General features: G+C 35.9%; 3 protein-coding genes across 3 annotated transcripts in view; all 3 read left to right on the forward strand.

Moving 5' to 3' along the window:
* The first annotated feature begins 487 nt into the window (after positions 1-487).
* LOC124435173 (stabilin-2-like) lies at positions 488-9,695 on the forward strand. Its single transcript, XM_046985122.1, has 13 exons — positions 488-571; positions 1,019-1,073; positions 1,132-1,205; positions 2,572-2,705; positions 3,683-3,743; positions 4,802-4,969; positions 6,156-6,305; positions 6,723-6,863; positions 7,702-7,764; positions 8,347-8,466; positions 9,334-9,384; positions 9,462-9,542; positions 9,657-9,695. The coding sequence occupies exons 1-13, from the start codon at positions 488-490 to the stop codon at positions 9,693-9,695; spliced, it is 1,221 nt and encodes a 406-aa protein (XP_046841078.1).
* LOC124434176 lies at positions 9,461-17,309 on the forward strand. The gene is made up of 10 exons (XM_046984056.1): positions 9,461-9,542; positions 10,350-10,496; positions 11,703-11,768; positions 12,909-12,995; positions 13,093-13,179; positions 13,947-14,049; positions 15,268-15,466; positions 16,228-16,324; positions 16,442-16,600; positions 17,214-17,309. The coding sequence occupies exons 3-8, from the start codon at positions 11,758-11,760 to the stop codon at positions 16,281-16,283; spliced, it is 543 nt and encodes a 180-aa protein (XP_046840012.1). The 5' UTR covers positions 9,461-9,542; positions 10,350-10,496; positions 11,703-11,757; the 3' UTR covers positions 16,284-16,324; positions 16,442-16,600; positions 17,214-17,309.
* A 1,990-nt stretch (positions 17,310-19,299) lies between these two features.
* Positions 19,300-25,000, forward strand: part of LOC124435174 (stabilin-2-like) — a 29,153-nt gene continuing 23,452 nt past the window's right edge. The window contains exons 1-8 of the mRNA XM_046985123.1: positions 19,300-19,389; positions 19,719-19,836; positions 20,846-20,923; positions 21,877-21,987; positions 22,343-22,447; positions 23,676-23,807; positions 24,303-24,428; positions 24,552-24,611. Of these exons, the coding sequence (XP_046841079.1) occupies positions 19,349-19,389; positions 19,719-19,836; positions 20,846-20,923; positions 21,877-21,987; positions 22,343-22,447; positions 23,676-23,807; positions 24,303-24,428; positions 24,552-24,611 (771 nt within the window). The 5' untranslated portion in view covers positions 19,300-19,348. The remainder of the gene's footprint in view (positions 19,390-19,718; positions 19,837-20,845; positions 20,924-21,876; positions 21,988-22,342; positions 22,448-23,675; positions 23,808-24,302; positions 24,429-24,551; positions 24,612-25,000) is intronic.

Below are 25,000 nucleotides of genomic sequence, written 5' to 3' on the forward strand. Positions count from 1 at the left end.
CAATTGGTAGTTATTTTTCAAAGCATGCTCAATTAGTAGTATTTACAAAGTGCATCACCATTATGGCAGTTATTTTTATATAGCATGCACAATTGGCATGATATTTTTATAAAGCATGCTGGTGTACAATATTTTACAGCATGCACATTACATGGTGGCAGATATTTTTTCATACTCGTGCACGGTTTGAATTTTACACACAATTGGTATTCACATGTGTTTTTATCCAATGCCAAACAATAAATCTACGAAACTTTAATGGAAATAGGGATGCTCTTATTAAACTGTCGTGATGGAGGTGGCTTTGCTCCACAAATTAGCTGTAGTTTTGTTAGTCATAAATTTAATAAATTGTTTCATATTTGTTTGTCAATAATGCATTTCGGTGGCAAATTAACGTTTTGATTGAACCAATCTGTCGCAAACGTGATATATTTAATATTTCAGAAATTGATCCTTGCGCCCAACCGAACGTCAGTTGCCCCTAATGCAGTATGCAGTAAAACAGGCCCAGGTCGCTACAAGTGCAAATGCGCACTGGGATTTACTGGAGACGGTGTTGTATGCACGGGTAAGTTGAATCATGCAAATTCCCGTACGGAAGTTATAAAACGAAAGCATAAACTTGTGTTATTTTTACATACCAAGTAAACGTAACTCTTTTTATTGCACAAAATAAACAATGATCGTTGTACGATTATATAATTGTAGTAATTTCTCCCTTATTTTTTGATTTGGTCAAATTAAAATGCATTTTATTTCGTACTGTTATGAAACAAGACAGACTTAAGATTAAAGTTATTGATATAGCATAAAGACAAAATCCTGGTAAAATATCGACTTTATAATCGAAACTTATTGTCCTGACAACATAGAGATCTGTCGAGCACGCTTTTAAATAGTTGGTCGGACAATGACATTGGAAGAAAGTGGAGATTTTACCAGAAATTTGTCATCTTGTTAACGTTGATAGCTTTCAGATCTCCTTTGGAGTTTGCTACGTTTTGTCTAATTAAAGTGTCTACTGGAAACGAAATATTCCCCAGCTTGTGATTGTAAAGTTGTTGCCTCACGTACGTGGAAAAGCTATTTGACATCAAATGATTTTTGTGTGTATTTTTTTACGTGTAGCTATTGATCCTTGTCAAATCAACATGGGAAATTGTTCGAAAAATACACAATGTAATTATTTGGCACCTGGAAAGGTAAGTATCTTGTGAGACTTATAATTATCACCTATTGGTTGAGACCGAGGGAAACAGCGTGTTTTGTTTGCCAAAGACCGCAACATAACGATCATCATTACTGTTATTATTATTATCAAATATGTTACAAAATTGAATAGCACTACTAATTCAAATTGCGCGTTACAAAGCTTAAAGTAAATTTAAAGTAAAGTTAAATACTATCAGAATATTATGCATTTGCAAAAATTCCACTAAAAATGAGATAAGTAATAAAAAGACATTTATTTGTCTTGGCTCTTGAGTAAGCCAAATATTACGTTGATTGCATACACAATTTGTAAAACGGCTAGTTTGACAATTAAAACGCGTGTTTAGCGTACGTGATAATCCGACTTTTATTCCCTCTGTATACAACGGTTGTACCCATTGACTACATAGAAACTGCAAATTTCTAAATCAGAGGCCATTTCCTCCGACTCGCGAATGAAATGAAGAAGATTCGGAAGAGTTTCTAAGTGAAAACTGATTTTACTTGAAGGCTACGAATTTGCTTACTTTGAGATTAGGGCAAAACATATAATGTAGCTTCTAGGACACACCTTCAAAGTACAGTCATTTCTACATTTGTAAAGAACTGAGATTTATGTAGTGATAACAAACAATTCAAGATGTAAAGTTGTGTGTTTTGGGCTTTACATAAGGACGTGTAAGCCAATTCAAACGATCTTATCATTGAGTGCAGTATGTATATAAGAGCTGTTTTAAAAGAAAAGCGCAGCAATCGATGGCATCAATTGAAATACGACTCCATTTTAGTTAGATAGGGATATTTGTCTGGTAATTTTTGGGAATATACGTATGAAAGAACAACCCAACGAACGACAAGGTGCAGTTTACAAAACAAACTGCTCCGATTGCCACGCCTCTTATATCGGGGAAACTGGCAGGAACTTAAACATAAGACTTAATGAACACAAACGAGCTAGAAAGAAACAAGACAAAACCAATCACATTGCCGAACATCACCGACTGACAAAACACAACATTGATTGGGACTCGACAAAATGTATTACTTACAGCACTGACTAAAGACAATGGCTTACATTGGAAAGTTAGTGTACCAACTTAGAAAAACCCACTCAACTTGACATCGACATCACAAACGACTCATTACATACCTGAAACAAAAGACAATCCACTATTAATCAAAATATCAATAATCTCAGGGCCTCTGGACTCTTCTCGCCTCCTCAGCTCAGACATCTGTCCATAGCAGGACTGGAAATCTGTAGAAGCTGGGTACGACACTGGTTTGTGTACCTACGAATGATTCAAGTGAAAAAGAAGGCGACGTCACTAATTACTTTTTCTTTTCTTTTGTCAGTCAAACTGTTCCTGTTTGCCGGGATATGGAAATTACACTGTGCAAGCTGGTTGTGATATCATCAATGAATGTGACTTGAACGACTGTCGTACTTTTGGTGCGGAATGTTTTATGTCAGCTCCTGGTGTCAAAGAGTAAGAACGACCATGTTTAGTTGAATTTATGCCGAATAATTCATCATTCTAAAACTATAAACGCTCAGGTCTGTAAGTCTTGGAGGTGGGGGGCTCAATCCCCCAAATTAGGAGTTCTTTGTTTTTGGGAAAAACTTTGCAACTTGTCGTGCAAGAAAGTGAAACATTACTTACGAACTTCATAGGAAAATCTTTTAAAAAAGCGATTTTACTTGTTAAATACCACGCCCTTTTGTCGGGAAAATTAACCACCCACCTTCATGATTATATCCGAGTCATCCCCCACCCCCCGTGTAAATGCTTCAAGAAGAAGTGTATAGAAAGTGGCCTTTCAAACAGCTGTCTACAAGGTTGATTTTTTAGGCTTACTGAAAGGATTGTGAATTCTTGCTGTAATATGTGACTGAAGAAGAAATTAATTTCTAAATCAAAACCGCATATCTTTTGTATTCAAAGCTAAACATCTTGAGAATACATTTTAACGACGTATTTAATTCTAAATATTTTCATCTTATTGGTAATATTATCCGTAGTTTAGACCAAAAACCATGACCAGCCGACAATTTAAAAAAATATAGTAAAAAACAAATTCCGAAAAAACAAGACATCTTGAGATTACAAAATGTGAATCAAAACAAGACGGGAAGCGAACTGTTAATTTTCGACTTTATTTCAAAGTCATCCTCTGACAGAATGTTTTGATTCATATTTTGTAATCTCAAGATGTTTTTTGGAATTTTTTTGCTATATTATCCGTAGTGCTTCATTCCTGTGTGTTTCGTTGATTGAGGACAATTATGAAACTATTTTTGATGATAAGGAGTCAATATCAGTAATATTATTAATGTTGACATAGTAAGGTAGCTGGGGAAACTCGTTTGGATGAAACACGAACAGATACAGAAATAAAATGAGTTTTGCTTATAGTGAAACTTGAGGAAATTGTGTTGTATAACATGGCTTTTGAAAATTTGAAGGTGCCGTTGTAAAAATGGTTATGTTGGGAACGGAACAGTTTGTTATGGATCGATTTTAGAGGTATGTATCTTGTTTGGCAGGCAGTATTAACGGCATGGTTTGTTTATGGAGTCACACCACGCCTCCCCCGAAAAATGACGATTGCAAGGACCGCGGAAGATTGATAATTGAGGGGATACTATTCATATGTTCCACATCAATTTCTGTTGAAGTCTCTTGTAATTTTAATTTATAAATTTATAACACACAAATGTTAAAATAAGGACCTTCCACTTATCAATTTCCTGCGGTGCCCTGTATTACACGCTGGGATTTTTCTTAGTTCTGCAAGTGGAGACTGGTTTTCCGTGTGAAGTCACCAGTGCTTTATTTGTGGTCATTTGCTGAAAGCATGGATCAAAAAGGACTCAAAATAGTGCTTGTTTTTTGTATTTTCTAAATTGATACAAAGCAGTCGTCAATGATTATTGAATCGACGAAAAAAACATAAATACACATTTGAAGAAAACGATCGATTTGTGTCCAGCACGCATTGTGACGTATCTCTATGTAGCACTTGCGCCACAGTATAGAAACAAACAGAAGTCCCACTCTATAGAATTTTTTTGTGTAGCGCATATCTTATTACGTATGCGATTACCATAGTGGCAGCCGGTCAATTGCTTTTTTAGCCAATAGGAGCGCTGAGATGGCAAGCCGCCGCAAGTAATCTAATTAAATATACAGCACCTAGTTGTACAGTGGAGTGAGACTACTCTATGTTTCTATACTGTGCTTGCGCTGATTTGAAATAAATAGGTTTTTCATTAAATACGTATTAAAAGGAGAAACTAATTTCAATACTATGCGGATCATAGAATGCATGTATGAATATTGGCCCCTTCAGTAGTCGAAGCTAGCTAGCACTGCATCATTTTCTAAGCCAGGAAATCGGCTACCTAAGACTGCTTTGCATCGTCATTGAAGAATGATCGGTTGTTGAAGACCAGCTACGCCACTGATGACAGTATCTAAAAATTGGCTTGTTTCTTCCTCTTTATATAAAACGCCTTCAAAATATAGTTATTTAAGTAAGTAAAAAGTCTTTAAGATTAACGTGATATTTTATTATATTTCAGAAAGTTATAGATTTACATGCGACAGGCCCTTACAAGAACAAATTAAGAAATATCCAGACCATCATCAAACATCATGCAGACTTGACGCTGGCCTTCGCCAAACGAGGGCCCTTCACCGTTTTCCTTCCAACAGACGATGGACTGAACAAGGCATTTACTAGTCGGGATGTAAGCTAAGTTGAAGAATACCTCCTTGTTTTCTCATTTGTGTACGAGCATAAGTGAACAATTGCGAAACAGTTTCCGTGTTTGGATTTCCGATCCAAACACGCGAGATTGAAGGGATTAAGAAAGTTAATCCGCAAGATTAAGAAAACCGTAATTTTCAGGTATGTTGAAAATTCTCACGACAGCATACCGACGACAGCCATTTCAATTTCCGTGTTTGGATGGCCCATTCCAAACACGGGCATCGACCAATCAGAGCACACGTTTTGCTTTTGTTATATTATAAAGAGAATTACCCGTCAGTGCATTACTCTGGGCTTATTTTAGCTACAGAACATACGTATCTACGTTGCAGCGAAGTGGGCTTCTAAAGAATCGCTCAAGAACCTTATGCAATTTTTCTTCGTTAGCGTATTTTGTTATAAACAATACCTGCTGAGATAGAAAAAGATTATAAGACGAACAATTTTCATTTTCCTACATGACAGTGACGGCATCATTTATTTTCTGTCAAGCTCTCATATTACGTTTTCTATCTACATGCATGTATAAAAACCAAAGTATGACCACCTCCTTGTATCAGTTTTAAGACGTTTTACAATGTTGAAACTTTGATTTTTCGTTTGTATTTAATGCATACAACAGGCAAATTAGTACTCTGTTGTGTACCTCACCCAGCGCACACACACTTTTATTTGTGCTTTCCACACCCTGGTTCGATGTTATGCACTAATCAAAGTGTCTTCAACAAAAAGTAAACGGCGTTACTTAAGTTGCATGTTCTCGATCAAAACAAAATGTAATCAATTTCTCGACTTTTATTTTATACTAAAGTATCTATGACATGTGTCAACATTATCATTCTATTTCATTATCAAACTTATTAATTTTGTTTCCATCGGAATCAAAATATGTGAACAGATACAAGCATCTGCGTAGCTATGCTGGAACTCTTCTAAACTGTCAGAAATTAAACATGTGAGGTGATACAAGCATCTGCATAGCTCTGCTTGAGCTCGTGTAAACCCACAGCAATTCTTGATTCTTCAACCAGTTCGCTTATATTGTTAAGCACATTTTATAAGATATTATGCTCGGTGTATCTGCGAGTAGACTATCGGGTCACTTGCTGCGTTAAATTTATACGCAGGCGACTAAACACACTTTCTTCTGTTCAAACGTTTAGCTTTACGCCATAATTGGGGACTCACAGATGGTGCATGATTTAGTCATGGCACACTCTGCTGCTGCGTTTTTACCATCGAGCTTGCTACAACACAATGGCCAACTGACCACTTTAAAGGGATTTCAGGCCATGGTGTCGGTGGCCAAGGATGTAAGTTCGCCATTCAGTTTTCTCAATTCGTATTTTGCATCTAAAGAATTAGATAGATACATTCCATTTGGGTAGATGCAAATCGTTTAGGTAAGTGCAGTCCTGTGAAGGTCTGTCACCTTAGAGTAGGTGTAGTGAGATGACTCTGAAGAAGAATTTCACCGCGAAAATTATTGAAACGTCAATCAACACAAACACCATCAATCCTTCTCAGGACTGCACTAACCTGGACGATCCACATCTACAAACATGCAACGATACTCTCGTGTTCAAACTGTTCACTTTAAAGATACATTCGTCCATGACATTCAATGCAGTAAACTTTAAACCGTTGCGATGACGCAATGAGATTTTTACAAATTGTTTTCTTTAACTTTTGCTATTTAATGGGTGGCAAGTGATATGATTCTTTTGCAGAGGCGTTTGTCTTATCAGCTGAATAATCGCTCAGAAAAGCCCAATATATTGTCGCCGGATATTTTTGCTTCAAATGGTGTCATCCACGTGATCGATGGTGTCGCATGGAAACCAGACTTGACCAAAACTTCAGGAACGTCGGTATGTTCTATAACTTCTATCAGATAAAATGACCAGTATTGTGCGCAGGTGAAAAAATAAAATAAAGCGTCAGGATTTTTTATCCTCGACTAAATTGTTTACAGATAACATATTTATTGAACAAAGCTGCAGAAGAGCATTATTTCCTTCGTCACCGAAGTTTTTTCGTCTATCGACCTGCAACTGATTTCCAATGCAACTGATTTCAGAAAATGTTTGCGTGCTGCCTGAATAGTGCTTGTCCACCGGTTTCTATTTTTTTGAGTGTTTCACAAATCTCCTAAAATAAATTTAAGCCAAGTTGTCACCATAATTGTCGTGAAAATGTTAAATTGTTAATTCAAAGTTTTCAATGTTTCATTTTCGTGAAAAAAATGTGACCATGTTTGTAGGTCACTGATCTTATATACATATTGAAAACCTACAACGAGAATTAAGCCCAAAATGTTCCCTGTTAATTTTTGCATTATAATGGTGATGCGTATATGCACAGTGTAGTACTAGAATATACAGTAGGTCCACTCTCAAGGTGAGACAACGACGCTATATTGAAAGTTATCGAAAAGCAAAACTCCCAATCAAAAATAAGTCGAAAGAAAGTTAAAAAACCAATATAAACCAATCCTAGGGAGCATTTTAAAACTGATTGGTGCTGATTACGTTTACTTCAATACGTTGAAGGCGACCGACACAAATTTGCTTTGTCGAAAGTGAAATTATGTATTTTGCTAGTATATAGACACGACATGAAGCAAATGAAAAAGCTAATTGCAATTTCTTTTAACTCATGGATATTTGCTTTTTTTACTGATAATATATCATATTACTATTTTTTAAGAAAACCCTTTGGCAGATGATCAGCGATCTACCAGAAGCTCAAACATTCAAAGAGCTTGTCGAGGTAACGGCCGAGATTTACTTAAAACGACCGACAACATATTGTTGATGTCTTTCACTCGGCCGAATAATTTGAACTGGAAATAAAAAAATAAAATACTTTACCAGTGCCTAAACAAGGTCAAACAAAAATGTACATAGCAGAGCACGTGATAATTTTCCTATTGAAAGGGGTCTCTGTGAAAGAATAATATTCTGTATGCTATTTTATTTCATTTACGCTAAGAGCACCTTCTCTTTTTTTCCAATCTTCGGTATGAATAATGTATGCTTTCTTAAAGTAAATGGTTTGAACCATTAACAACAACAAAAACAGTCCTTCTCAGGACTATACCAACCTGGACGATCTACATTTACAAACGTGTATTCTTTCTTAATGATTTCAATTATTACAAATTTTCTCTGCTACAAAAAGTTATTTATTTGTTACGAAGAGAAGGAAGAAGAATGTTTCGAGCCTCGCTTAGTGAGTGTGATTGTAAGCGAATATTTACAATACAGGCGTTACTTGTACCACGTCACCTGACTTATCCAATGTGTCAAAGCCTTTTCCCCAATTGATTGTTTTTTGTTGTTTTGTTTTCAGATAGCACGTATGACGTCTGTCTTTCAAACTTCTTCGAATGGTTCGACAGTGATTGCCCCGGTGAACGAAGCGTTTGAACGTTTGGACAACGAAACCATGTCATACCTACAATCGCCCACAGTAGGCTTTTCGATCATTTATTTTTATTGAATGCGATTCATTCACGAGTCTGTACACTGCGAGTGGACAGTTAGTCGATAAAAGTCTGCGATTTAAAACACTATGTACCAAAACACTTTGCGATTCGGCACCACTGTTTCTTTTTATCTGTACTGGAACGATACAGTGGCGTAGCAAACTCGATAGTTTTTTTAGAGATGAAGGCAATTCACATGTGCGTTGTCTGCCGTATTAGGTTCCTTTGAAATCCATTGTTTTCTACGGATTGAAATATGGCTACATAAATTTCTGTCCCCCATCGATCAACGACTTCGATACGCCACTGACAAAAACGACAATTTCAACAGAATTGTATTCTTTTCGAGACAAACCATTAATGTACAGTGCAATGGCATATGTACAACGTACATTGATTAAAGTGAATATTTTGTTAAAACCCGTATCAAACCTTTTACTTTATGCAAATAACATCACTATGAGACCACATAATATTTTTTTAGCTTTCGGAAAAGTCAGTTTTCGTCGACAGTTTCTGTGAAATTCTTATCCAATACGAAAGTATATTTCCGTAATCATCAACCAATCTATTTATTTATTTTGCTTGTGAATAAAACGTTGATGTCTTGTCCAGAATTCTAAAATGTCATTCAGCAATGTGATACTGATGTCATAGTGAGGATATTAGTAAAGTGAACAAACATCTGTAGAAAGAGGCGAACTTACACATTTGACTGATGAAAATGCTTTTAAATGTTTTTTAAGCAATCGGAAAACTGCGTTGCAAAATAGCGTGTCATAAACACTGATGTCACCCCTTAGGTGAATCTTTGTATCACTCATTTCTAAAGGAATTTTTCTTTCAAACAGGGCCGTGTGAAACTCGAGGCTATTATAAAAAATCATGTCTTCCCTTCAAAGGTAGAGCACGGTCAACTTTTAATTTGGCTTGACTTTTATACATATATTTATCTAAAACGTGTTTCTATTTGTGTTAGTTTGGTGTTATCGATATTTCTCGACTGTCTTCTCTGACTTCGCTTGCACCAGAGACGGTTTCTGTGACGGTTAATGAAAAGGTATTTTAGCTACTCAGAAATGATTATCTAGTGTGTTAATAGTTATCAATCTATAAACGGTATCTTGCATGGCTTCACATTGCTAATTATGGATTAATTTGTGATGTTTGGCAGCTGCGTGTTTATCCCGTGTTTGGGAATATCCACGGTTGACGATTTAATGTGGTGGGAAAAGAAACTGAAGCGATCATGCTTTTAGGCTTTTAGCTAGTTTGCTATGCATATGATTCAACACACTTCCATCTACTAAAGAAAATTTTCCAAAGTAGAAGGGTCATCCCAAATATTTCTTTTTGGAGAAAACTTTTATGAGAACGTCAGTCCGCCTGTGTTAAAGTTTTCGTTAGCTGCGTAGCATTTAATCAGAGATACTTCACGGTGTAAATTAACACCGTATTTCCTCTATTTTGCCCCCGGCTTCATTTTACCTCCCCCCCCCCTTCTCATCGTCCCCCACTTGAATAGTCGCTTGCTTTGTGTCAAAATTTATGACAAAATTATAGTCACGTGTTAAAGTTTTTTTAAAAAATCCATTTGTGCTCTCACTTGAATGGAGTTACGTGAATTAGTAAGCGTTAGTAAATTTGCGTGGAAAGCTATATAATCCCTCACTTGAAAGTTCTAAACTAATACCCTCACAGGGGGATAAACAAAGGAAATATGGTACTTGATACTAGGCTTTAATGGAAATCTCCAATTAGACATCTGGTCCCTGGATAGATATCGTTATTGCTTTTGATCAAAATGCATCAACATTGGGTGGGTTTGACTTGTGTTTATTCACCTGCAAGGTTTTTGATTTTAAAGGGATCGGTGATTCTGGGCAACGTTTCAAGGCTCATAAACAGCAACAACATAGCGTCAGATGGCTATCTTCATCTCGCCGATAACGTATTACTGCCACTGTTTGTTCTTCCGATCATTCAAAAGTTTTGTGATAATAGGACTAAATTAGTAAGTATAGCTATATAGCATAAAACAAGGACTGAATTTTAAATGTTGAGAGACGTGATACTGTCTTAATTTTTTTGTCGCTTTTCCGATCATTCCAGCGAGGAAATGCGAGAAGGTGATTTTATTCAATGTGGAGGCCATGATAATTACAACAATATTTCGTACCTAGCGCTCACGCATAAAATTTTGTAACTGCATGTGAGTGAGCATTAAAAAGACGGGAGAAACTCTTTCCTATTGAAAGGGGTCTTTCTGAAAGAATAATATTCTGTATACTATGTTATTTCATTTACGTTAAGAGCACTTTCTCTTTTCTTCCGATCTTCGGTATGAATAATGTATTCTTTCTTAGTTGTTTCAATTATTACAAATTTTCTCTGCTACAAAAAGTTATTTGTTTGTTACGAAGAGAAGAGACTCAATTTAGGAAGCTCTTTTAATGAATTGTCGACATTAAACTACAAAAATGATCCATGAAATACCGATCCGATCTCGGGGGATACTCCCAAAATAAATCCTGTACAACAAAAAAAACGGGAAATTTCCAACTTTCTGTTTCTATTCATTGGAGACAAAGCTCGAACAAAATCGTAAGAACGTCAAATCTTGCTTCTAAAATGAAATCGACATCAGACTCGACATTATCTTGTTCATTTCTGTAGAAGTCTTTCGTTTTTTTCAGTGAGTGAACAGAGAAAAGTTTCTATTGCAGGAATAAACATGTAGTTAGCTCACAGCGTAACGATTGTAGGTGGTTTGTAAAGTGACGGCGACCTCTGCCATGTTGGTTGAAATTTAAAACGTCGACGAGAAAAATTCTTTGTCGAATTCAACCAACATGGCGGCCGTGACGTAACAACCAACCAACCTATTCAGTCGGACAACTTTGCTATGCAATTCTGTGCTGTATTTTATGTATATTACTGGCTGCGGTTAGCCATTTCATCATGTTTGATGGTCAAAAAAGGCAAACGACCGGATGTCACTTCGGTAATCATATGCATAATAAGATATAAAATTGTCAATGGACTGGCATTTCTGTATATTTCGTGTTCTGTGGTTGTAAGTGAAAGAGCTTTTTCGTCTTTCAAAAGTAAATTATAAGTTCACGACCGCAAGAGCGACGGAAGTTATTAATCGATCTTCGTTTCCATCCCCTCCCCCCTGATTCAAAATTTGACAAAATTCTTGTGTATTGTTGCATAGGGTCCATGTCGGGATTGTCGTTTGACAGCGCTTTATCCACAATGTCCCAACGAATATGTTCCCACGGTAAGCTAATTTATGAGCAATGGTTGTTTATAAATTGACCATTATTAAATAACCATTATGTGTGGTTGATTTAACCAATTATGAATAACCAAAATAAAATGTTTAAAACAATCATAAAAATTTAGTTTTCTCAGGTGCATTCAAGTAACCAATATTTTTTTGTTATTTTAATCAGTTAGTTTTTACAATATAAAGCCATTGCCAGGCGATGATTTCATAAAATATGAAAGGAGATAAAAGAAAGGACAAAATAAGATATAACGATATTTCAAATTTATTACAAATTCATCGTCAGACAGATTTTTTTATTAAATTCGAAATATCACTATATCTTATTTTCACGGATATTTTTGACAGATGTTTGTAATAAATTCGAAATAACACTATAGTCTATTTTGTCCTTTCTTTTATCTGAAATACTGAGTTAAAGATGAAAATTATCTTCGGACTTTGTTTCGTTTTATAGCTTATATTTATACACTGCTAAAATTCATGAATGCGTTGTTGTTGTTCACCAAAAACTTTTACAGACATTCGTTTCGATCGTCTGAGGATTTTCACAACCTAGCTGAATTATTTTAAGTGTTCTTACTTTTTGAAGTCGTTCATTGTTTTAAACATGAAATTTAGTTCACAGTAAAAATTTTTTTCCACGACAGTACCCAGTCCCCGAACAGTGCATGAAACCAGCTATAGTTTTGGAAGATGGATCAACACGAGCTACACTGATTAGTTTCAAAAATGTTCCCCGCAGGCGGGTGAACGGAATCTAGGAAGTATTGACATTTCACCATAGCTTTATATAAGACAGGAATGTTGAGAACGAATCATTTTCCTCGCATGCTTCGTCAACATTTCACGAGCAACTATAGTTTTTGCTTTTGATAAAAAAAAGATGGCGGAACAAAAGAATGTGTAAAAGTATAGTTTTCCTGACACTTACGTATTAATTTTGAATGCACTAGACTGTTCATATTGGCATCCCTGATCCATGATTTTAAATTTTCCATGTCGTGACCCTCCATATTGATAGCTTCTTAGTAATATATTTTAGATCTTTTATTTAAGATATTTTAGATATCCTCATGTATCTTAGGAAAGAGTTTAAGTGGTTACTGATACCTAGTATTTTTACAACAGGGAGAAACTCGGTCGTGTTCTTACTACAGAAATACTGGGTTCAGTGATGCAAAAAATTCTGGTTGTAGAGCTGTATGTAAACCTAAGGTATGTGTATATCCATGGGGAAATGCCAATTTTCTCGATTTATGTAAATGGTACGTTGTTGAAGTTGCGTAAGACGTGTTAATTTTACGGATTATAGAGAAGGAAGTGCTGTGAAGGTTTTTATGGGAGTGACTGTCTTCCCTGTCCGGGTCCTATCGGCAATCCATGTTTTGGAAACGGAAAGGTAAGTCATCAATAGATTTAACCAGAGGTGTAGTGAAGTCTATGTTTGTTTTTTTTTTGGGGGGGGGCAAAGCGTCAAATTTACCTTCAAGGTGGGCGTGGTATGGTCTTGGTTTGGGCGTAGTTATATAAAATGTATTGAAATTTAGAGAAAATTTACCGATAGATGAACAAATTTTTCCGACAGAACAATAGGGGTCTGGAACCCCCTTGATCCCCACGTTCGCTACGCCCCTGCTTTACCATTCGAATGCAAACTGCGTTAGCTATAGTTAGTATGCTGCATGCTTGGAGATTTTATGTGCACAGAGCGTACAAAAGAACCAAACTCTGTGCGAATATCATTAATGTATTGTGCTCCGTTTTGCGGCGTTCATTTTGTTTACAATACATAAAAACATAGAACAGAAATGTTTGGAATTGAATTGCTTGTTTTCTGGGCCGTAGAAGATACTTTTTTTGTTCCGCTAGCTATTAGTTTTACGCTCATTTAATTGTAATGTATATAACTAGTTACAAGGATAAGTTGCACTAACAAATTGTAACTCTTTACCGTTACAAATTACTTTGTAATGTTTTACTACTTTTAATTCACAATATATTCCTTACGTAGGATGATAAAGTATAGCAGTATAAATGCGGAACACTCTCTTTGAAAACAATCGCGACGTTTGTTTTTCAACTAGTATAGTTGTACAGGCTAATGATTGTCGTGCGTGTTAATGAAGTTTTTTTAACTTGGTTATTTTGCTCAAATTATGTTTTTAGTGCTCCAGTGAGACTGGTATCTGTAAGTGCAATCTTCGCTTTGCAGGAACTGCTTGCGAGCTTTGCAAAGACAACAGAACGTTTGGATTGGAGTGTAAAAGAAGTAAGTGAATTCTGTACGAAGTCAGGAAATGTTGTAGGTTAACAAGTTTGACTCAATATTTTAAAACAGATATGTACGAAAATGGTGTGCTTTCCTTGTAAAAAACAACGAAAACTCGTTCCAGACCCCTGGTATTATAGGCTTCAACACAATAAATATAAATATCCATAACCTCGCTATTTCTAAAAAGAACTGCTGAAAAGCAAAATTGAGATGATTAAATGGCGCGATGCAATTCGGCCGAATTCTCGTTATGTGCCTTATTAGGTGAAAAATCAAAGCAGAAGAATAGAGACTTTGTATTCGTGAAAAATTTAAAGATTGTTTTAAAAAGAGCAAATACCATGGTAAATGGTCAAAATAATACGGTAACGATATTCACTTGGTGTCTTTCAGCTGTAAAAAAAGTTCTTTTAGTATTCTCTTAGAATTGTTGGGTTAGTGTTCTGGTTTCAAATAGTTCTTTTAAGAGCTCTTACTTTATTATTTTGACTATTCACTATGGTAGCTATTTGCTCTTTTTCAGGCAGAAGAACTACTGAAATGAAAACGAACGTTACTAGTGTCATTTAGTTTTAGTTGAAAACAGTTTTTTATAACTACCGATATCATTGCCATTTATTATTGCAAATTCTCTCTTCAAAGCAGTATTTGATTTACTTGCCACAAACCAAGTATTTCTTAATTTATTGAGACAAGACTAGAGCCAAGTAGTGGAACAAAGTCATGAAATCAAGTTGTTTCATCAAAATTGGTTTTAATGTTTCATCAAATGTTTAAAACAGCTTATGTAAAAAAAGTGAAGCGTACTTTAACAGGCAAATGTGCATTTGTGGAGTAATGAAAGAATACCCTGCCACGTAACGGCAGGCCCGACCATAACCCCGAACGTTTTCCTAATCATAATCTAGCACGATTGATTTCGGGAGTCTTTTTTATTTTAAACAGAACTCGCCTCGTGCATCTGCTTCGTCTTTGCCATATTTTAGACTCTCGTTTGGCTCATCATTGTGTCATTTCTAAACTTATAAATAAAATGATTTATGCATAAAAAACGATACACAAATATCGGGACGTTTCAATCAAACGTTTGTCTTATGCCTTCGATTAGATTTTTTGTGAAAGGGCGATTAGAATTCATCAAAAATGAAAATTTTTGTCATCATTCTCGAAAATTTTTGATCTTCGAAAATTTTCAATCTTTTTATTTATTTGTAGATTGCTCTTGTGTTCATGGCACCTGCGACAACGGCCCTAAGGGCAACGGTTTTTGTGTTCCCGGTACTTGTAAAAGAAGGTACAGCGGAAAGGATTGTGGGCTTGTCCTTAAACCTTGCTATGGTGCATCTAGTCGCCGTCTTAAGTTTTCTTTGTGTCATGCGCATGGACGATGCTACCTTCAGAATTCTAAGCCGACGTAAGATTTTAAGAGTTATTTTTTACATTTTCTGTTGTCACTGCTGTTGTCAAAAAGTTTAACCTATTTAACATCATACTCGTTATCACAAAATCCTTTACTATACAGCATAACCTACATTTTTAAAGTTGTATCTCACTCATTGAACTAAAATACATGGAGCGCTACCTGAAGCAAATAATTAAAGCCAAATCTTATACCCAGAAGATATCTCGAGGTGGAGGAAATTGAATTTCAAATCGAGAGCCAATTATTAAAGTATTTCCGTTTTGATTGGTCGATACCTGTGAATAATTCCTGATATTTTTTATTATGACGCCCTATCTACAAGTAATAGTTTCTACAATTGTTTACGCCATTAAAAACCGGTTTTGAAAAATCACAAAACATAGCGAGGTTTGTCACAGTTTCTAAAAAGGATATGCAAAAGCTTTTGAATAAAAGCTAGCTTCGAGCATATTTACAAGATATTTAAACAAGAAGAAATTGAGTAGTCCGTCTGACAAGGACAAATTAGCGGAGGTTTTGAAAATTCTTTACATTGATAAGTTTTAATAATATTTCAGCTAATTATGGTGAATAATTAAACAATTATTGAATTCGGCTTTCGTATGATAACAGAAATTATTCAGACCTCGCTCAATGTTTTCAGCTTCGCTTCCCCAGATAACATTGACCTCGGTCTGAATAGTTCTTGATATCATGCTCAACCTCATCCGATAATTGTTGATTAATAAATGTCCATTTCTACTCTTCGATAGCTGTGTATGCTTGCCTGGATACCGGAAAGTCGGCAGCTCAAGTTGTTACGAAATAAATCCATGTCTGAGAAAGGATAGAGGCGGGTGTCATCAAAATGTAAGAGAAAATAATTTTTAGCTTATTCCGCGAGCATTAACTGTAGCGTAATTGTTGTATTCTTTCATTTGCTTGAAGTAATGTTGGCATTGACTATGAAATATTCGTCGCCTTTAGGCAATCTGTAGGAAAACGAGACCTGGCCAAAACACGTGCACCTGTAATGTCGGGTGGACTGGTGACGGCTTTTATTGCGTACCAATCAATTACTGCATGATGCCATCGAGGGATCATTGTCATGGCAACGCCAAATGTACGTTCACCGGCCCAGCACAGGTTGGATCATTTGCCTATTTTGGTATACTCTATGTTCTATAATCAAACGGAGTAACGTAGTCGGTCCGAATTTTGTGCTATCTAAATTTGAGGGCCACGTAGCGATTGATTTCTTTAGAAATATATTGTTTTGTAGTCAGTGAACAGCAAAGTATTAGCATAGCATGAGTAAATGATGCAGGGACGCCGGAACTGGGGGGCTTGGAGGCTGAAATCCCTCACTTTTTGCAATTGCAAAACAAAAAAGATATTAGACTGAAGACATTATAGTAGAATTGAAGACCCCGCAGCTCATATGTTGCTCCGCCGACCCTGTGATTGGCCAATGATTTAGAACCCTAGGTTATTCTTAAGTTTCGAATGACGCTAGCCGTCATCATCAAAGGTGGCAAACATGACGATATGCACCGCTAAATTGTTCTTCTACGTAGATATTGAGTTTCATAAGTGATGGCCTATAGGTTTGGCTTTTGAAATATTTTGATAGGATTGGTTTTTAAACTTTTTTTTGACATATTTTTGACTGAATTTACTTTTTGCATTTAAATTCACGAACTCAAATCGAGAAGAAAATGATTCCATCGTCGCTCACACGTCATTTTCGTCTTCACAGGTAAAATGTACATGCAACAGAGGCTATGATGGTGATGGTACGAAGTGTCAGGAAAATAATCCGTGTTTAAGACTCAATGGAAAATGTTCACCGTTGGTAAGGTTTTGCCTGTTTTTGTATGAAATAAAACCCAGTAAATGGTCACGCATTTCTCGGTACGAACAATTGTGCCTTTTGATGGCAATTTTATTTTCCAGGGCTAGAAACTCTTTAAAAAAAGTCATCACTGATGCCATCTTTTACGTTCGAATTAACAATCGTATGTAGATGGAACTCGAAAGAACTGTTTTTAAAATTTGAGAACTGATTAGGAAAGTTTCCTTTACAGCAAACTAGTTAAGAAATTGCCCGTGTCTACGTTTAAGGGAACTGGAAGCCACTTGTATCGAAGTTTGTGGAAACTGATTAAGATCCAGCTTGTAGCTAAGTTCGTGGTACTAGTCTAAAATCGCCTGTGTCTAAGTTTGAGGGAACTGGTGACGGCATTTCTTATACCTCTGTTTGATATGATAATTTTGAGGACATAAAATCAATTTTTTTCATAAATGCGCAATACCTCGGGATTATTTTATCATATTACCAATGACTGGGTGTTTCGCGAATTAATTTCTTTAAAAAGTTTCGGAAGATCATGTAATTACTTCTTCCCACAATCTTGGATACATGTACTAACCTGCTTCAAGGCAACTAAATCACCCGAGATGCAACACGAAAGCTTCCATGGCGGCTGTATTTTCAGCTTATTTTGTAATCTTTACAAAATTATTAACTATGGCGCATTTTAAAGAATAAACAGTAAGTTCACTTCGCTGTGCAACTTGTTGCCGTACATTTGGTAGCATTACTGATGCAGTTGCAGCCATCTCAGTGTTCCAATTCGTGATATCGTGCATCTTAATGTTTGTTACTATGGTAACTTTATGCGTAATAAGACGCACAAAAAACAGTGGAGTGGCCTTTCTGTTTATTGTCTACGCTGTTTCCATGTGTTTACAACACGATGTAGCAATTGTTTGTATCAACGTCGTTGTAGGCGACGTGTGTGAAGACCGGACCTGGAGAAAGAAATTGCATTTGCCATCCGGAATATCATGGCGATGGAATTACGTGTCGTCCCACGCTTTCCTTAGTAAGCATTTGTATTTTATTAACTATTTGAGCGATCTGTTAACTTATGCTCGACGAAACCTTTGAGGGTCGTGTTTCTATTAAGCCAAGAACATGGTCAAAAAAAGATGGGAAACATACGTTTTTACGCAATTTGTTTGTTGAGATCTTCGTTTTTTAATAGCCTTTAAATATACGTTAGAATTAGATATACGCCCGAATGAAAAATACACTTCAGGGAAGCTACCCCTTATGCTGAGACTGTTGTGTATGTACTTTCTCGAGTTATGCTGTTTACCTATTTTACTGTAGAAAGTTAAAAGAGAGGCTAAACTACGGATTATGTCAAAATATATAACGGTAAGTGCACTTTCACATGCAAGATAAACTCACTGGCCTTAAATTATTGTCGAAGCATTAAATAGCAAATTTTTTGGTTGTAAGGCCGGTAAGTCGATACGAGATCATGGGTGGATATAAAGGGAGCAAAGGGATATGGGTTCGCATACAAATTCTTTCTCGAAGCTGAAAACCATGCTGTGAATTCATGTCACATGCGTGATTCGGCGCCTGGCTTTGATTATAGTTTGGTTGATATTTTATTAAGAAGAGGGAGGCATGTTCCTTTATGTAATAATAGATTTTGAAGGAACTTAATGTGGCAGATCGTGTATAATTGAATACCCCCTTCCCTCTCTTAATTATCGATCTTCCAACGTTCCCGCTTCGGGGTACGATCTATTTGGCGCATGTCATACTAGTTAGATTTGTCCCTGTTAAATGAAGTCGACGTTTTCTGAAATTGTTACACAAGTTTCTTTGATTTTAAAGAAATATAATCTCCTGCGGTACATGATCCGTAACGAATCTCTAACGTTTTTCCTGCCGTCGGATGATGCCATCAAGAATGCCAATGAAACAGCCCAACGTCTGTTGGATTCATTCTGGAATTTCTTCGTTTTGGAGGGTAATGATGCGTTTCATTTGAAACGATTTCACATTCGTTGAGCGAAAGCTCGACTGCCCGAATGACGTTAGCAAATTCCGTGCGGCTTTTGTATAAACTGTGGTACGACTTACTGTCATTCTTGAAATGTCTCCTTTAAATTGTACAATAGACTGTTACAGCGTCCGATAGTTTTCTTGTAGCATCTTAATTGGATACACTCTAACCAATCGGTCTTCTCTACGATTGCGCAGTTGGTACTTCTTACTCTCGTTGCCTTTGAAAATGTCTTTTCTGAATATACTGTACAATAGATTACAACAGAGTCTTATAGTTTAGTTTTACTAATTGGATAAAGGGAAACAAATTATAATGAGAGACATTTGAAATATATTGAGCACGAGCATGATATCGTTTTGAAATGCTAATTATAGTCATTTTATTTCATTTAGTGTAAACGCTGCTCCCGGTCAATATACATATTCGGACTTGAAGAACCGTTCACTGACTCATTTGCAGAGCTGGTTTCTAGATTTTAACATTACGATCAGTCATACGGAATCTGCTGAGGTTAGTAGTTGGAAATGACATATCGAACAAGGAAATGGAATATTTGAAAAAACTAACTTTAAAGAATGAGTCCCGCTGTACCTAATGCTTGTGTTTACTTTTGCATTGAACTTTCGATATCTGATACAGAGTTTAGGAAATTATATTCTGTTAATCAAATGTGAAATATGGTCTTTCTTTCAAATTTGTAATATGGTCTTTTTGCCTTTGACGCTTTGACGTTGATGGACAAGAGTTGGTATGGGAGAAGTAGACATATTGGTACACCATGAACAGCTGCCATTTTTGGGTGCCCCGAAAATGGCTGTCTATGGTTGGCTAAGCGCGCAAAGCATTACCGTGAGACTCATTCTTTAACATCTATCCAGCTGGCAACATTTATTATCTGATGATTTTGCCATGTTACAATTATGTGTCGCCATTTTACGAACAATCAAGCTTTCTCATATTTTCTTTGCTGTCTGTCTTGTCTTCGCTGTAAAGTCTACTTGATGATGCATTTTGTGGAACCGTCCATTTTAATTATCTCCGTCAAGGCCGTAGCTAGAACGTAACTTGCTGAAAGTGATTTGTCTTTCTGAAGAAATCAGTCGGGCACAACTGAATATATGAATAAGTACCCCCTTCTCCCCCCAATTAGCGTTCTAGGTACGGCCCTGATCACCGTGGCTGCATTTTTAATACCAACAGATTGTAAAGGGCTAATAACACGATGCCTGAAATCACATTTATTCTTCCATGCGTCAGACATCTTTGTATGTAATCAATTTGATAGGTATTTGATCGTATTTCTTTTCTCTTTTGGAATTTTCTCGTTTATCGCGATAAATGCCGGGAGAGCTGGACGACATGTTATCCACTGTTAACTTGAAAAATACAGTCCAGCTGCTTGTTTCACTTTGAATATGCGTGCGCAATTGCACTGCTTCGTTAATAAGTATACTAGCTCTAAGCTTTTGGCTCTTATGTTTACTCCATCCAACACGCGATGTTTATTGGTGTTTTCTAGCCACTCATTGGAGGCAGTGCAAAGATTATAAAGCCAGATATCAAAGCAACCAATGGTATCATTCACATTGTTGATAAAGTTCACGATAACTGTATTTCCATTAGATGGCATGACCCAGTTTCAAAATTTGTGGACTTTTGTATTATGCTTAACGAAACGAAACAATTTGCATGGGTTGCCAAAAAACCAAATTTGCATCATATTCATCATATTTGTGTACAGCGTGAATGCTTTGCTTTTGTACTTGTTTTTATCAAAATTTATTCGTTCATTCATTCATTCATTCATTCGTTCATTCATTTGTTCATTTCGTAAAAAGTAAGCAATTCAGATAAGGTTAAGGAAAAATAAGATGTTTGTCTTTTTTTTACTGTACATGTCCAAGGCTTCTTATGAACTTGAGCAATAATGGTCTTTATTCACTCATGTTTGCATGTATTGTGGTATTTCTATGCAGGGGCTGGTTGCACAAAGCCTGGATAACGTTATCCATTGGATAGCAAGTTTTTTTAAACTTTTATAAAACCTTTTAAAAAGCAAAGAATATAAGATTCGAACTGAACAATTATTGAAGTGAAATATTGTTTCGAAGATTACGAAATTTCTTTGTTGTAAGAAAAATATAAACACCTTTTTTGCAAGTTGAAGATTTTTAAAGTAAATTGTTTGAACCCGGGAGTATCGTTACATGTTTGTAAAGGAAGATCGTCCAGGTTATAGTCTGAAGGACTGTTTTGTTGGATGACGTTTCGACAACCTTAGCGGTAGTAATCTTCAGAGTCATATGATGAAGATGACTTCATTTGACTCTGAAGATGACTACCGCTAAGGTTGTCGAAACGTCACAACAATTATTCTAAGACTATACCAACCTGGACGATCTACATTTACAAACATTGAAGATTTTTGCTATCCAATGGATAAGGCTGTGCAGGCTTCGTGCAACCGGTCCCAGAAATATTTGTTATAGCTGAGAATTTAATAAAATATCTAATTTTTTGCCATATTTGTGTACTCGTCGTTGCTCGTAGGTGTTGGTGCCAGATATGGCTCGGAGGAATGTCACCAAAGAATCTGATTTGTATGAATTTCTTTGCGTACAAGAAAAAAAACATTTCTTCCAGTTTTGTAAAAAAATTAAGGTATAGTATCTTTTCAAATCTTTTGAGTCATGTCGTCCATGTCATGAAGTAAGGAATAATTTTGACATAATATCATTTTTTAAGGCTGATTTTATATTTTTACATTTCATGGCAACTATGGATTTTCATAATTTTTGGACAAGAGATTTCCTTATTTTCATCCTATCTTTTTTGTTCAAACCCTTGTTCAAAATATATTTTAAGTCTCATCGCTTATTGCTCGAAGGAAGTTTAAAGCACTTTTTTAAGAATGAATATGCAAAAACATAAATACAGTGACGGCAAAAAGGGTTCCCCTTGCACTGCCATCCTGGCTCGCGCAAAATGCTGAATTGTTTATTTTCATTTTATGCAGGATCTTAACCTTACGGGCAACTTTAAAAACTGCTCATTTTGCACCGTATTTGTTCCCACCGACCAATCACTCCTTGAACTTCACTGGACACATTGGAATAAATTGGTATTGTAACATTTATTATTACAACACCTGACGTGTCTAGTGCAAAATACATTCTTTTTTATATTTGATAAGAAACAAGGTAATGAGACCAAAAAATAGAACTAAATAAGAGCAATCTGAGGCTGACGTAAAATGTACAGGACAATTCTGATGACTGTAGTTGATCTAACGGGACTTTATGCATTTGCAAATTTACAAATGCTATAATATTAGTATAGCCTTTTTTTGACATCCCTGAAAACTTTGTTTCTGAACCAAATATTCAGTTACTCGGATTTTAGCACTTAAATAAAGCTAATGTGGCGAAAATGAATCATGTAATTGCATGTTGTCATATATAGATTTATTATGGTAATGTACAGGGTGACTGAAATAAGCAATATACAGATTCATATGTGCATATAGGATTAGTTTGCTGCATAAAGTAAACCATTTGATAAAACACAAGTTAGTTTCACGCATTGACCAAACCATCGTCTCCCATTGGAATAGAATATAGCCTCTCATTGCTTTAACTTAATTTGAATTTCATCAAAATACTGTTTAACTTCTGCAGTAAACTAATTCGATGTGTATGCATTATTCTGTGTATTGGGATTTTTTTGTTTTTGAGACACAAACCTTTATATTGTATCTCGCATAAAAGACTTTATGATAAGAAACAGACTACGTAATTATTTTGCGTCTGGAATCGGGAAAAACTAAGAACATTGTGCCTGGGCTAATTTTTGCCTGTTCTTATGAAAAAAAGGATGCAGCTACTTGTTCTGTTGGTTACGCTGGTTTTGTGCCCACCAAACGCATAAGTGAAGAATATTAATAATTTGACACTGCGAAAAATTCATCTTTTTAAGTATGTCGATGTTACGAGCATATTTATTAAAGTAAATGGTTTGAACCCGGGAGTATCGTTACATGTTTGTAAATGATGATCGTCCAGGTTAATAAAGTCAAAAACTTTTGACTCTGAAGATGACTACCGCTAAGGTTGTCGAAACGTCAGTCAACAACAACAAAAACAGTCCTTTTCAGGACTTTATTAACCTGGACGATCATCATTTACGAGCATATTTATGCTCGTAAATAAATTATAGAAAACAAAAAGATAATTGTTAATTAATCATGAAACGGGAGGCTACAACTATAGTTGATAAAATTTCACTGCATGATCGCAATTCATCAGCCAGAAAGAGAAAAATTCTTACGTAAAATTTACTGTATGTTTCAGAAAAAGGAAGACATTTTGTTCCATGCGACAGATAATTATATTCGAGAATTTTCTGTTTTGAAAAAAGGTCAGCAATTTTCTACTCTGGCAGGAACATACTATAAAGTATTTTTACAAAAGAAGAACAAAACGGTTAGTTTGTGTTGTTGTTGGTTTTGTCATTTCGTTTTAGCTTATTCTTTGCGTACTTTATTTCATGCGTATGTTTATCTTTTCCTCCGTTCTTTAAATGACTCCGTATTCCATGTCCATCCATTTCCATTCCATGCTCCATTTCATAATTTGCTTCCCATTCCAATTCCATTCATTCCATTCCTTCCATTCCTTACTTTATCTGTTCCATTCCTTCCATTCCATTCACCTATTCCATTCCATTTATCTGTTCCATTTTTCCATTCCATTCCTTACTTTATCTATTCCTTATTTATCCCTTCCTTACTTCCTTCCTTTCCATTTATCTGCCCCATTCCGTACTTTATTTGTCCCATTCCTTACTTTATCAGTTCCATTGCGTACATTATCTGCTCCATTTCTCACTTTAATTACTTCAGTGGATGATATTTTCCCATTCAGATGAAAGATTTTTGTGCTCAAACTGTCATAAAGAATTGAACTCTTTCTTTAAAGGTCTACATAAACGATATTAAGGCTTCATTATACAAGACGAAGCAAACTTACGTGGTTTATAGCATCACAAAGGTTCTCCGTGCTGTGGAAAATACTTGCTTCAAACGTATTATTCTTCGCCAAAGGGTTTGTTTTTTTACTGTGCTTCCATTCGATTAGTTTGAACTTCTTATTTTGATTGTGAGCATCGTTTTTTCTTCGTGGCAGAGAGTACTCTTATGTGCTTTGATGCAACTGTATTTATTTCAGATGAAATGTCAGCCTTGTACTTTCAGTCGGAGAAACTGCCAAAATGGATTTTTTTTTCAGGTAAAAAAAGGATTGTTATCGTGCTCGTTGTTTTTAGGCAAGCCCACTTTAAACAATTAGGTAAGCAATAAATGGCTGCGTTCCAAGCGATGGGGGGTGGGGGGAGGGGAACCTGATAAAAATGATAGTTTTTGTTTTCTTATGACATTTCTTATAAAATTTTCACTTTAAGAAAACTATGGTTTTAAAACGTTGATTTTACGCATGTAATTTAGGAAAGGATCCCGGATTATTTGAAGCTGGGGAGCAGGGATATTTTTTGAAAATGTACTCTATCAAACCCAAATCACCATTGCTTTTCTTGAGCGCTGTGAATATTAACATTTAGTCAGGAAATGGGCTCCCCATCTGCACGCCCCAAAGGCTAGTAGGAGTAGGCACCCCCTGCA

The sequence above is a fragment of the Xenia sp. Carnegie-2017 genome, unplaced genomic scaffold (genome assembly GCF_021976095.1).
Source record: "Xenia sp. Carnegie-2017 unplaced genomic scaffold, XeniaSp_v1 HiC_scaffold_14, whole genome shotgun sequence".
NCBI classification, from domain to species: Eukaryota; Metazoa; Cnidaria; class Anthozoa; order Malacalcyonacea; family Xeniidae; genus Xenia; species Xenia sp. Carnegie-2017.